The 15,000-nt window shown below is 40.4% G+C and overlaps 2 protein-coding genes across 2 annotated transcripts in view; one reads left to right on the forward strand and one right to left on the reverse strand.

Annotated features, from left to right (window-relative positions):
- The window catches only part of LOC145390956 (neprilysin-1-like), a 29,608-nt gene extending 23,272 nt beyond the window's left edge, over positions 1–6,336 (forward strand). Inside the window, exons 10-19 of the mRNA XM_080265696.1 lie at positions 126–260; positions 1,310–1,408; positions 1,529–1,606; positions 2,214–2,317; positions 3,003–3,064; positions 3,364–3,415; positions 3,835–3,902; positions 4,665–4,795; positions 5,340–5,501; positions 6,150–6,336. Coding sequence (XP_080121822.1) covers positions 126–260; positions 1,310–1,408; positions 1,529–1,606; positions 2,214–2,317; positions 3,003–3,064; positions 3,364–3,415; positions 3,835–3,902; positions 4,665–4,795; positions 5,340–5,501; positions 6,150–6,326 — 1,068 coding nt within the window. The 3' untranslated portion in view covers positions 6,327–6,336. The remainder of the gene's footprint in view (positions 1–125; positions 261–1,309; positions 1,409–1,528; positions 1,607–2,213; positions 2,318–3,002; positions 3,065–3,363; positions 3,416–3,834; positions 3,903–4,664; positions 4,796–5,339; positions 5,502–6,149) is intronic.
- An 8,246-nt stretch (positions 6,337–14,582) lies between these two features.
- The window catches only part of LOC145390965 (calcium-activated chloride channel regulator 4-like), a 9,596-nt gene continuing 9,178 nt past the window's right edge, over positions 14,583–15,000 (reverse strand). The window contains exon 13 of the mRNA XM_080265703.1: positions 14,583–14,796. Coding sequence (XP_080121829.1) covers positions 14,583–14,796 — 214 coding nt within the window. The remainder of the gene's footprint in view (positions 14,797–15,000) is intronic.

Genomic DNA, 15,000 nt, shown 5'->3' on the forward strand with positions numbered 1-15,000 from the left:
GAGAGAGAGAGAGAGAGAGAGAGAGAAAGAGTGAGAGAGAGCTTCCCGGAGGACAAAGCAGGAGTCGGGCTTATGTTGCTAGTCTCCCTAAAATGGTCTCCCTAAAACTAATCTCCCTTTTTCAGGTTCCAGATCCCTTTGAAGAACGTACCTACATAAGTCGCTGGAAGGAATGTGCTGCGGTAGTCAATGAAGGTTTTGGCGCGGCGTTGGCAAGGAGATACGTGGATGAATATTATGATCACTCTATCTCAGACAAGGTTGGTACTTACGGCCTACTTACGGGGTTAGTAGGAAGGGGTACTTACATTTATATCACTTGTTCTCACCTACCAACTGTTCCGTGTAAGGTTAGTAGTTATAGTATTATGATCACTATGTCTCACACAAGGTTGGTACTTACGGGGTACTTACGGGGTTAGTAGGAGGCTGTACTTACATAAATACCTCCTGCCCATACCTACGATTTCGTATACTGTTAGTGCTTACAGATGCTTATTAGTATGTGTATGGATATTATAATCACTGTGTCACTCAAGGATGGTACTTACGGCATACCTACGAGGTTAGTAGGACAAGAATCAGGGTTAAATTAGTGTGTATCGACTGCACGAGTCATCACACACAGGTTAGTACTCACGGCATACTTACGGAGGTGTTGGCATGAAGGTCTACTTACAAGGCCATCTTTAGTCCTTACCTACCTACAGTAAGTCGTCTGTAGGTAGGAAGAATATAAAAATGAGTCCCCGAGGTGAAGGGGTTAAGGGCACAGGTGAGTTAGAGGTTAATTACTGAATCCTACCTGAGCTAATTAAGGTGTGTGTTAATTAAGATTGTCCAGGTGAGGGGATTTTACGTTTCGGAAAAAGAGAGAGAGAATTTTTAATCTATATATGAATCTATCTATGTGTAGTGTGTTCATCCGTCTATATATCTATCACACTATCTACCATCCCAAGCCTACTCTCTATCTATCTGTCTATCTATTTATATATCTATATATCTATCTGTCTATTTATAATTTTTCTTTCAATCAGTCAGTAATTCAAGAGTCAATTCCTCTCCTTGCTTCCTGTCTATCTATCTATCTATCTATCTGTCTATTTACGCAAAGTCTGTGCTGTTCTTAACTCTATGTAACTGTTTATCTATCTACCTATCTATCTATCTGCCTGTCTACCTGTCTATCTGTCAATTCTTCCATCAGTCACTCAATCACTTCGTCTCTCCCTATCATTCTATCCTCTTAGCCATCTCTCCATCTATCTATCTCTCTATCTATCTATCTATCTATCTCCACCCACAGATAGACCATCTAGTGGAGGAGGTGCGGACTGCCTTCCACCTGGTAATAGACAGACAGGACTGGCTGGAGGCAGAGATGAAGGAAGTGTGCAGTGATAAGGTCAGTAGCCTCTATGACCTAGATTCAGGGGTGATAATGGGGTGATTAGGGGTGATAATGAGATAATAATAATAATAATAATAATAATAATAATAATAATAATAATAATGTCTCTTTTAGCTAGACATCATGGGCAAGAAGATCGGCTACCCCGAATACATTGAATCAACTGAGCTGCTGGATGCTGAGTTTGAAGGGGTAAGAGAGAGAGAGAGAGAGAGCGAGAGAGAGAGAGAGAGAGAGAGAGAGAGAGGGAGAGAGAGAGGGAGGGAGAGAGAGAGTCTGTGTGTGTTGTGTGGTTATTTCTGTGTGCTTATGTATGCCTGTGTTTTTTATCTGTGTATGTCCTTGTAGAGTAGAGGTTGTGTGTGTGTGTGTGTGTGTGTGTGTGTGTGTGTGTGTGTGTGTGTGTGTGTGTGTGTGTGTGTGTGTGTGTGTGTGTGTGTGTGTGTGTGTGTGTGTGTGTGTGTGTCGTCTTGATGTAACCTGAGTATAATTAAAAGTATTATATTGATAAAGTTTACCCATTCTTCCTCTAGACTTCCTCCACCAACCCCCCCAGCCCTCAACCTTGCCTCGCCTCCATCTTTCTTTCCCTTTTTCCTCCTCTCTTCCCTCCAAAGTTAATATCTTCCTCCAACTTCTTTCCTCCGACCCCTCCACCTTCCTCCAGATTTCCTTCCTGTCGTCCTACCTGTCTTTCCTATTTAACCCACTTTCCTCAACATTTCCTCCTTGCTTCTCCTCTATCTTCCCTCCATCTTTCCTCCAGGCTTTCAAGTTTTCCTCCTCTCTCTCCCTCCAGCTCGAGATACTGGAGGACCACTTCCTGAACAACATACTAAGGATGAAGAAGCATGAAGTGTGGAAAGAATTACAGAAACTCTCTCGGCCCGTCGACAAGAAAAAGTGAGTTGGATTCTTCTCTTACTCCCATCCATCTTCCTTCCCTTCTCTCGTCCCTCCAAATTTAATATCCTTTCCTCCAACCCCTCCACCTTCCTCTAAATTCCCTCCCTCCATTTCTCCTACCTTTCCTCCAAGTTTACCCCCCCCCTCTTTCCTCCAACATCCCTCCTCCTTCCCTCACCTTTTCTCTACATGTCCCTCAAGTTCTTTTAAATAATACAAAACTGGATCCTTTTTTTTCTTCCATGTGGTATTATTGTTTGAGGTTTACTCCGTTATTATTAGTAGTAGTAGTAGTAGAAAAGTAGTAGTAGTAGTAGTAGTAGTAGTATTTACATCAATGCCACACGTCTCTTTTCCATGATGCAGAATTAGATCAACTATGGCATTTACTTATATTACTTCTTAGTCATCATTATCCTATAGTCAGTTTGCTTTCACCTGATGGAACTAGGCCACTAAGTCATCTGAGTCAGTATCTGTGTGAGTCAGTATCCGTCTGAGTCAATATCCGAGTCAATATCCGTCTGAGTCAATATCCATTTGAGTCAGTATCTGTCTAAGTCACTGTCCATGTGAGTCAATATCCGTCTGAGTCAGTATCCATGTGAATCAGTATCCGTGTGAGTCAATATCCATCTGAGTCAATATCCGACTGGGTCATTGATATTATGTGTCTTTGCAGGGACTGGTTGATACAGCCTTTGGTGGTCAACGCCTTCCATAACCCAGCTGCCAATGAGATCAGTAAGCTAACTCTACTCTCTCTCTCTCTCTCTCTCTCTCTCTCTCTCTCTCTGAATACCACACCATACAGAGATAATATATACAAACACTAAGTGATAAAATATTCAACCAACCCCCAACGTAGCTAAATAAACTGCAAATAACTTCGACATCACCAAATTAAAAACCAAGTGAACAATGCTTTCTATAAATTTCACTAACTGATTTATTTACCTGGTTAAAAATAGGTAATTAGAAAGATAATAGGAAAATATATACAGAGATGCAGGAAAAACTTTAATATTTTTCCTAATCCACAGTTTTGCCCCTGGGAATCCTGCGAGAGCCCTTCTACAATCCTGGGTACCCTATGTGAGTTATAGGACTGTTGTTAAGTGTTTTAATAGTGCTATAATTATGCTCTAGTTTGGCCTACGATTCTACTGTTTCTGCTTCACACTTAGGGCATGTCTGTCACTTCCTCCCTTAGGCATCATATCAGAGAGAATTATCTATGGCCAGAGAAACATACCAAGCCTCTCTCAGCTCAGGAATATTAGCCAGCAGAGGAAAGTGACAAGTAGAAGAGGTGAAATATTTACAGAGAAACATACCAAGCCTCTCTCAGCTCAGGAATATTAGCCAGCAGAGGAAAGTGACAAGTAGAAGAGGTGAAATATTACAGAGAAACATACCATACCTCTCTCAGCTGGGGAATATTAGCCAGCAGAGGAGCGTGACCATACAACCATACACCATACAACCATACTAACCTCCCCAATCCCTTCCAGGTACCTGAACTACGGTAGTCTAGGTGTGGTTGTGGGGCACGAGTTAGTTCACGGCTTCGACAATCACGGTAGGTCAATACTACACGCTTCTATACTCCGTTCACTCTAACTTGGCCTAAAATTGCAGTGGCTGCCTTGAATGCTGAGCTGTAACAGGGGATTAGCACTTGAGTATGGATGCTAGTCACGAGGAAGTGCCAAGGGAAGGATGTAGAGCCGTATCACCAAGCTCTAGGAAATAAGCTGCAAAAGGACGAAAATCCATAATAATAATAATAATAATCTATAACTATGAAAAGAGTGTGATTTACAAATGTCACTATCTTGCCATAAGGTCTGTGTCGTCTGTGTATCTGCGTAACTATATCTACCTATCTATCTATCTATCTATCTATCTATGTCTTTTTAACGATGCCTAACTATCTATCCACCTCTTTGTGTCTGTGTCTGTCTACCTGCCTATCGGTCTATCTATCTATGTATCTATCTATCTATTTATCTGTCTATCTATTTTCTGTCTGTATCTGTCTATCTGTCTATCTATCTATCTATCTATCTATTGTCTGTTTGTATCTATCTATCCATCTATCTTTTAGTCTATCTATCTATCTTTCTCGCCTTTTCACTCTCCCTATCTGCCCACCTCCCTACCTATCTAATCTATCTATCTATCCATCTATCTATCTATCTATCCACCAATATTTTTGTCTACCTTTCTATCTCACCTTATGCCACCCTCTCTCCCTATCCACCCACCTCCCTACCTATCTGTCTACCTATCTATCTATCTATCTATCTATCTACCGCTCTCACCTGTCCGTTCACTACAGGTAAGCGCTACGACAAGCACGGCAACGTATCGCAATGGTGGAGCGAAGAGATGGCGGAACAGTTTACGGAACGCGCTGCTTGCTTCGTGGAACAGTACAGCCAGTTTCCGATTGAGATGGTTGGGAAGAATGTGAGTTAGTAGAGAGAGAGAGAGAGAGGGAGAGGGAGAGAGAGAGAGGGAGAGAGGGAGAGATTGTGCTGTGTGTGTCTGAGTGTGTTTCTTCGTGTGTGTGTGTGTGTGTGTGTGTGTGTGTGTGTGTGTGTGTGTGAGAGAGAGAGAGAGAGAGAGAGAGAGAGAGGGAGAGATTGTGCTGTGTGTGTTTGAGTGTGTTTCTTTGTGTGTGTGTGTGTGTGTGTGTGTGTGTGTGTGTGTGTGTGTGTGTGTGTGTGCACTATAATTTAAGATCAATATCAGTACAGGAGTGTCTAAAATATATAGCTCCAGAAAATATATATATAACTCTGTAAACCCCATTTTATATCATCACGTAAGAAATATAACCCAACCACACCTCACTTCACCCTCCATATCACTAAATACCCTCTGGTCATCCACATCATCCACATCATCCACTCGAGTCCACAGCCTCCACACGCCCCCCAGGTTCACCACACACCCCTCCACCTTCCCTCGTGTACTCGATATGCATACTTAAACGTTCTTATATTTACAGGTGGATGGGAATGAGACACTTGGGGATAATATTTGCGACAATGCAGGGGTACTGAACGCTTGGCTGGCATATACGCGATGGCGAGACCTGCATGGGGAAGAGCCCTATTTACCTGGGATGAATTACACCATACCACAGATTTTCTTTATCACGTTTGCACAGGTGAGATAGATAGATAGATAGAAAGAGAGAGAGAGAGAGAGAGAGAGAGAGAGAGAGAGAGAGAGAGAGAGACTGAGATAGGGCAGCATGGGGAGCCGTGTCTACCTGGATAAATTGCACGTTACTACAGATCTTCCCTATTACACTTGCACATGTGTGTGTGTGTGTGTGTGTGTGTGTGTGTGTGTGTGAGAGAGAGAGAGAGAGAGAGAGAGAGAGAGAGAGAGAGAGACGGGGGGTCCTTCTAACACCTTCTAAGCCCCTCTAACACTTCCTAACATCTCATTCTAACCCTCCTTCTCCCCCCACAGATCTGGTGCGAGGTGGTAAGCAAGGAAGGCGACGAGAAAAACAGAAAATATATCCACCTCTTTATCAAACATATTCCTCTACTCTTCTAACACTATTTAAGCTTCTCTTGCACCTTCTAACAACTTCTAGCACCTTCTAACATCTCATTCTAACCCTCCTTCTCCCCCCACAGATCTGGTGCGAGGTGGTAAGCAAGGAAGGCTACGAGAAAAACAGCTAAACAAGTCCCCTTAGTATCTAACACACATTTTAATCATATCTAACGCCCTCTAAGTCCTTCTAAGCCCCTCTAACACCTCCTAACACCTCAGTCTAACCCTCCTTCTCCCCCCACAGATCTGGTGCGAGGTGGTAAGCAAGGAGGGCTACGAGAAATACAGCAAAGATATGCACTCTCCCGGCGTGTACAGAGCGAACGTAGTGGCACAAAATTCACAGTTCTTTGCTGACACTTGGAACTGTCCCGTTGGGTCACCTATGAACCCGGAGAAAAAGTGCCATTTGTGGGTGTGAGAAGAGGAAGAGGAAGAGGAGGAGGAGGAAAAGGAAGGGAGGAGAAGAAGAAGAAGAGGAAAGGAAGAAAGGAAGAAGAGAGCTAGGAGAAGAGGGAGGAAGGGAATTTTTGGAACTGTCCTCTTGATTCTCCTATGAATCTGGAGTAAAAGTGCCATTCGTGGGTGTGAGAAGAAGAGGAAGAGGAAGAGGAAGAGGAGGAGAGGAAGAGGAGGAGAGGAAGAGGAAGAAGAAAAAGAGAGGATGAGAGAAGGAAAAGAGGAAAAAATAGGCGAAGAAGAGGATGAGAGAAAGAAAAGAGGAAACGAAGAAGTAGAAGAGGGGACGAGGATGAGGAAGAAGAGAGGAAGGAAGAAGAAGAGAGGACGAGAAGAGAGGAAGAGGAAGAGGAAGCTGATAAGGATAGAAGGAAGCAGACAGGAAACAAGAGGAGGAAAAGTGCAAGAAGGAGCAAAGAAGAGAAGAAGAAAATGAATAAGATGCGAAGGACGAAAAGAATCATCTCTGTGTTATGGAGGTGAGGAGTGGAGAGAAAGGAGGGAGAGAAGAGGAGGAGAGAAGAGGAGGAGAGGAGAGAAGAACAAACAAGGGAAGGAGGAGAGAGAAAAGTGAGAGAGAAGTGCTACCTGTGTGTGAATAATGGAGAGAGAGAGAGAGAAACACAACACTTAACCCAGTCTAACATCACCCCAGGTTCATCTGAAACGTGAACCTAGTGGACTGCAGGCTGAAGTTCCCCTCCTCCTGCAGTTCACCATTCTCCTTTTCGGGGATAGGGAGGGAGCTGAGGGATATGTGTGTATACCCCGGCAGTGGATCCGACCGGTTATATCAGTGCCACCACCTGAAGGCATCCCCCCCCCCCTTCCATCACCTCACCTGCCCCTAATCAATTTTTATATAATACACAATGTCTTATTTTTGAAACGCCAATACGAATCTTGGGATAAATCGCCAAAAAATCCGTGTTAAACCTTACCCTAATCAGTAATCAGGTTTATAAAACACACACACACACACACACACACACACACACACACACACACACACACACACATCAGAATCCGTGTTAAACCTTATCCTAATCAGTAATCAGGTTTTCAACACACACACACACACACACACACACACACACACACACACACCAGAATCCGTGTTAAACCTTATCCCAATCAGTAATCAGGTTTTTAACACACACACACACACACACACACACACACACAGAGTCAGAATTCCTGTGCAAATCAGTCGATATATACCTCATGGGAATCACACTAATATAAATATAAATAAAGATTTAAAAAAATAACAATTATAGATAAAAAAAGAAAAACAGATATAAAGAGTACCTGAAAAACGGACAAAAACACAAAAAAATAAGGAGACAAATAAACAATTAAACAAATATAAGAAAATCAAGTGAACTAAACAAAATAATAATAATAATAATAATAATAATAATAATCCCATACCTCACCTTCCACTCAAGAGAACAGGAAATGACCACATACCTCGCAAATTCCTTTCATGAACTCTAAATATTAAATCCCAATTCTTTAATACATTTCCCCACCTCTGTAATTAAACTCAAGCTTCTAAAACTCAAAGAAAGACCAGAATAGTTCAATTTTCTATATATGTACAGTATTACGAGCTAAATTAACGCAAAATGCATAAAAGTTAGCAGGTTTTACACTCGGAGACAAAAATAATGATCCGCTTAACCACAATATATATGGAAAAACTTTTAAAAATTGTCAGAACAGCTTAATTTATTTATATATTTGGATTATGTGGTAAATTAATGTTAGACGCAGCAAAGACAAATTTTACAACCTTGGACATAAATAATAATCCACTTTATCACGAAATACAAAGACATGGTGAGCAATTTGATTTGATTTGATCCTCGGAGTTCAACAAGCTTTTCAGAATGCTACGTACGGGTTTCACAACTATTCTCCTAAAAACTGGAACGCTATTTTGTCCATAACTGTACGTGGTTGTAAATTCATGGACCGTATCTTTAAACGTTAAATCGCAAAGTGGAACGCAAGACTAACATTTGACGGTGATTTATGCAACATCTGTCGTTTAGATCTGGTCACCCTTCATCTCAGAATCGAGAGTGCAGTTAGCAAGGTCACAGGATGGTCAGAATTGCTACATCTTGGCCCTGTGCTTTAAAAATGACCGTATAATAATTCTGAGCCTGTATTCCACCGTGCAGTTTAAAGTTTCTTCCGATCCTTCAAACAAGTAATGAATTTAGAGAAACAGATTTACCGTAACCGAGGAACGCCCCGTGTCTTCCACCTCCCAGTCTGTCATTTCAGCTCAGGACGTTCACATGCATTGCAGAAGTCACCAATCAGCACTAAGAATAACTCACTATTTACACAGACAAGCTATGGTCTGTGTTAATACTGTGTTCACGTCTCATCCCACACTCGATCAGGTTATCTTGAGTGTGTTCTATTACCTAACACTTGTACGAGCACTTATTCTCTTATACATCCGTCTCAACAGGAATTATAACACGCGTAAATAACACATAGTTCCTCCCCAGCAGCGGCTTCAGTGTATGTAAGCAAAAGTAAGATTTGTCCTTTATTTTTACAAGCTTATTTACACTGATTACCGTTTTCTTCCCTCCATTTTTTTTTTACAGAGATAAACGTAAATTATCGCATTCTTAGCACAGTTTTTTCATGCATTTCTCAATCATATATAAATGTAAGTTACTGTATTTTCGGAATTGTCCTTCTACGCACTGTTTAAATAGAGAAACGTAATTTATCACAGTATTAGCGTTGCTGTTATATTTTTTTTTATTTATCTCCGAACACATAAACGTTAATTATCAGATTCCCAGTGCTCTTTGTCTGTATATTTCTCTACACCTTTATCAGGGGCGAATCCAGCTTTTGCTAAGAGGGGGGTCTAAAATTTTTCCTTTTTCCCCACTGACGAATATTTCTCCATACCACCAGCACTGTTTTCTCCTTGATTTTTTCCTCCATAAAAAAAAAGTGAGTTACCAAAAAAAAAAAGCCTCATGTTTTTAGGATTTTATTATTATTATCATCATTATCATTATTATTATTATTATTATTATCATCATCATTATTATTTCAGTACCCAAGTGAAAATGTAATATCTGATTTTTTTGCACTATTTTTCCAGGAATTTCCAAAGCAGAAAACTCTTACATTTGTAACACTAATTTCCGGGTCATTTTTTTCTATCCAAATTAAAAATGGAAAATCACAGAAATCACGTATTTTCACCACTATTTCCCCATTTATTTTCTATACACGCATAAAGGTAAATTAACCCAGAAATCACAGTCACGTTCACTCCACAATAACTTCGGCTAAAACTCACTATGGCGCTAAGATTTCTAGTATTAAAACTGAGTGCACGATGGTGTGGGCAATTCTCCACTTTTTATTTAATTTCTAAAGCATGTAAGAAGGCTTGATCTTTCCGTATCCCTACTAACTGCACTGTAATCTGGGATGCAGGCTAATTACACCTAACAATTACAGGTGTTACATAAATAGCCATCAAATTAGGAGCTCATTCACACCTTCGGGTACCCAGTTTTCATAATATTATATCTAGTAATATTTCCAATCTATTTTCTAATTAAATACGAATAAATAATCCAAGATCTGACCAACACTCACTCTCCACAACACCGTAAGATAAACAGATCAACCCTGAGAGGAGAGGAAGCTTCGAAACTCAGTCCCAAGCTTCACTAAAAGATTCGAAACTATAGGAAAATACACTTAATATTTGAAACTACGAAAATACACTTAAGATTCGAAACTATACGAAAATACACTTATGATCTGAAACTACTAAAATACACTTATGATTTGAAACTACGAATGTACACTTAAGATTTGAAACTGCGAAAATACACTTAAGATTCGAAACAACACGAAAATACATTTAAAACTCGAAATTTAACGGGACATTAAAGGCAAAATACTAAACTATAAAACACTACACTCAAAATTCAAAACTGCGCTATAATTGCCTATAAATTTGTGTCCAATTTTCTGGTCTATTGAAGCTCCTATGACCCACTCCCAGCTGGGTAAAATAGCTTGTTGAATGGAATAAAATGCTGAGTTATCCCTACCATGAAAAGGTAATTTGTGCATAATATAAATGTCTCCCCTCCTCATCTTCTCTCTCTCTCTCTCTCTCTCTCTCTCTCTCTCTCTCTCTCTCTCTCAACTATGTATATTCAACGTGGCAGGCTCCACATAGCTAGCAGATATGTATATGACGATTTATATATATAGCTACCTACATACTTACCTACCTACCTACCTACCTACTTACCTACCTTCATAGCTGCCAACTGTGGCTCCCTACCTGCTAATCTACACACCTACTTACCTATCACCCTACCTACCCACAGACAGACAGACACATACAGACCTACCTACGTACCCACCCACCCACATACCCCCCAACCTTTACCTGCCTACCTACCTACCTACTTACCCATCTACCTACATCTACTTACCTATGGTGGGTGAAATTATTCCTTACCCATTTTTACCCATGACAAACTTCTTAGGCAAGGGAAAAAAAAATGAGTTTTGAATTTTGTACCATGTAAAAAAATAAAAAGTTTCAATATTCATCACCTCTTCTATGGCGTGTTTTTTTCGAAGTTTTCTTGCTGTTTTTGGCAAGTTTTTGAGTGAGAGAGAGAGGGACTCCTAACCTCTAACCTCTAACCTCCTAACCTCTAACCTCCTAACCTCTAACCTCTAATCTCTAACCTCCTAACCTCTAACCTCCTAACCTCTAACCTCTAACCTCTAACCTCCTAACCTCTAACCTCTAACCTCTAACCTCCTAACCTCTAACCTCTAACCTCTAACCTCCTAACCTCTAACCTCCTAACCTCTAACCTCTAACCTCCTAACCTCTAACCTCCTAACCTCTAACCTCTAACCTCTAACCTCTAACCTCCTAACCTCTAACCTCTAACCTCCTAACCTCTAACCTCTAACCTCCTAACCTCTAACCTCCTAACCTCTAACCTCTAACCTCCTGACCTCTAACCTCTAACCTCTCAACCTCTAACCTCTAACCTCTAACCCCCTAACCTCTAACCTCCTAACCTCTAACCTCCTAACCTCTCAACCTCTAACCTCTAACCTCTAACCCCCTAACCTCTAACCTCCTAACCTCTAACCTCCTAACCTCTAACCTCCAAACCTCTAACCTCTAACCTCTAATCCCCTAACTTCTAACCTCTAACCTCCTAACCTCTAACCTCTAACCTCCTAACCTCTAACCTCCTAACCTCTAACCTCCTAACCTCTAACCTCCTAACCTCCTAACCTCTAACCTCTAACCTCCAACCTCTAACCTCCTAACCTCTAACCTCTAACCTCTAACCTCTCTCCCACGCTGAACTCTCCTAGGGTTAGCAAGAAGGCAATTTCAAAAGACGCGCCGTAGAACTGAAAAATACAAATTCAAATCCATTTCTACTGTGTATATATATTGATGCATAATTTATAATGGACCCAAGTTGGCCTGATTTTGTATATATATATAAAAAAATCATATATGTTTCTTATATTGATTTTTTGAGAGATATATATTGTAGGAATTACTGAGTATGTAAATGCAAGAGAATATGCATTGAAAAAAAAATAATGCTGATTTATTATTATAATTATTATTATTATTATTATTATTATTATTATTATTATTATTATTATTATTAGTTTTTTTTTTAAACAAGTAGCACTTGAGAAACGCACAATTTTTATCCTTTATTTGAGTAGGCTAAGAGTTATTATTATTATTATTATTATTATTATTATTATTATTATTACTATTATTATTATTATTATTATTATTATTATTATTATTGGTTTTCAACATTAATTTTTGGTCACTTCTACTTCTATTACTACTACTATTATTACTACTACCGCTACTACTACTACTACTACTACTATTATTATTTTTATTATTATTATTATTATTATTATTATTATCTATTATTACCATTATTTTCATTTTTTGCCTTATTATTATAAGTCATTATCATTATTATTATTATTATTATTATTATTATTATTATTATTATTATTATTATTATTATAAACAACTTCAATGTCGTGCTTCCCATATTTCGAAATGAAGAAAAAAATAATTTGTGAAATCATTAAATATTTCGTGTAATACAACTCTCGTTTTTTTGGCTCCTATACCCCACTCTCCCTAGCACCTTTTCCATAGCGGTTTATTTTTGGGTACGGCTGATTCGTGTCCATTTGTATGTTATTTCTGCTGAGTATGGTGGTATTTGAATGGTCTGAATGACACAGAAGAGGAAAATATGGAGTAATAAGCAAAATAAATCGCTCAGCAAGAGGTGTTAGGGACCTAAATGACACAGAAGAGAAGATTCAAGAGTAATAAGCAAAATAAATCGCTTAGCAAGAGGTGTTAGGGACTCGATCATCTGGCTTTTATATCTAGCACTAGAGTTCTCCCCAGCATGAGAGAGCTGGGCATATCTAAGCAAAATTGTATTCTAAGCAAAGGAGAATCATCAAAGAAGGAGACAAGGAAATAAGTAGTAGTAGTAGTAGTAGTAGTAGTAGTAGCAGTAGTAGTAGTAGCTCCAGGTTCATCTAAACGTGAACTCAGTGGACTACAGGCTGAAGTTGCCCTCTCCTGCAGTCCACCATGGTCCTTTCGGGGGATAGGGAGGGAGTTGAGGGACGTTTGTGCAACCAGGCAGCTCCGCCGACCAGTCATATCAGTGCCACCATGTGAAGGTTTATGTATGTGTGTGTATGTAAGTATGTATGTGTGTGTATAACCAGGCAGTTCCACCGACCAGTCATATCAGTGGCACCACGTGAAGGCGTCCCTCACGACCACCAGTAATAAAGAAAATGGAGAAAATTAAAGACAGTGTAGCCAGAATAAGGATGGGACAAAAACACTGGACATAAACCTTAACTGCTGACTTTATTGATTCAGGGAAATTATTGTAAGTTTAAGATTTGCCTTTGAATCACTACCAGTAACTGTAGATAGATAGATAGAGAGATAGATAGATGGATGGTAAGATGGAAAGAGTGATAGGTAGATAGGTAGATGGATGGTAGGATGGAAAGAGTGATAGGTAGACAGATGGATAGATAGATGGATGGTAGGATGGAAAGATTGATAGGTAGACAGATAGATAGACAGATGGATGGTAGGATGGAAAGATTGATAGGTACATAGATAGATAGATGGATGGTAGCATGGAAAGATTGATAGGTAGAGAGATAGATAGACAGATGGATGGTAGGATGGAAAGATTGATGGGTAGACAGATAGATAGACAGATGGATGGTAGGATGGAAAGATTGAGAGGCAGACAGATAGATAGATAGATGGATGGAAAGATAGACAGGGAGAGAGAGAGAGAGAGAGAAGAAAGAGAGAGAGAGAGAGAGAGAGTATGCTCCTAGATCACGTATCTAAAATTATAAGCAGACTCAGTACACAGTCCCCAAGTTCCCTTCTCCTCGTCATCATCGTCACCACGTCCTTCCGTCTTCTACTTTCTACTTCTACATGGCGAGGGCCACGTTGGAGACAAGGCTATGGAGGAAAAGAAGAGGACTAAGTTAGAGGAAAATCGCTGTTAAGGAAGAGGAATCAAGAGGTATATATGGGAAGGTAAACTTAGTGTCTGTTTTATCTACTTATCTACCAATATTAACAGTATTCACAGCTGCCCAACTACCTCAGACAGACAGACAGACAAACAGACAGAGAGACAGACAGAGACAACGATAGGATTAAGCAACAAAAAATGACAGGAAACCAAAGAGAGAGAGAAGGGGGAAAGACAGACAGAGATAGACACAGAGACAGAGGCAGATAGACACAGAGACAGACACACAGACAGATAGACAGAGACACAGAGACAGACAGGTAGACAGAGGCAGGGACAAAGACAGACAGAGAGCGGGGAAAGACAGATAGACAGACACCAAAACACACATTGCAAAACCCATCCCCTCACCTCTCATTGCTATCATCATCCATCGCCTTCAGTGCCACATAAACAGACAGACAGAGAGGCAGACAGAGACAGAGACAGACAGAAAGATAGACGCAGAGACAGAGACAGACAGACAGAGAGCGGGGAAAGACAGATAGACAGACACCAAAACACACACAGCAGTACCCATCCCCTCACCTCTCATTGCTATCATCATCCAACGCCTTCAGCGCCACGTAATACAGCTCCCCATCCTCCATCGCGACCTCGAACGTGTAGGTGACCTTGCGCCCCGCCTCCACCAGCAGGTTATCGAGGTCTTGCGATTCTGTGCAGCTGAGGAGGATGGCGTTGTCGGTGGAGGAGTCGAATTGGTCGTCATAAAGAGCATCTAATTCTTGACTGATCCTGATTTCGTAGCAAAACACTGAAAGAAGGGTAAAAAGATGGATAGATAGATAGATAGATGGATGGAAAGAGAAAGAGAGAGAGAGAGAGAGAGAGAGAGGCTAAGGTGGTATGGGTACATCTGAATTACGTGTACGCGCCCGCCCGCACACACACACACACACACACACACACACACACACACACAAATATGCCCGACACAGG

The sequence above is a fragment of the Coenobita brevimanus genome, chromosome 2 (assembly GCF_032717465.1).
Source record: "Coenobita brevimanus isolate Jiangsu-jjx chromosome 2, ASM3271746v2, whole genome shotgun sequence".
NCBI lineage: Eukaryota > Metazoa > Arthropoda > Malacostraca > Decapoda > Coenobitidae > Coenobita > Coenobita brevimanus.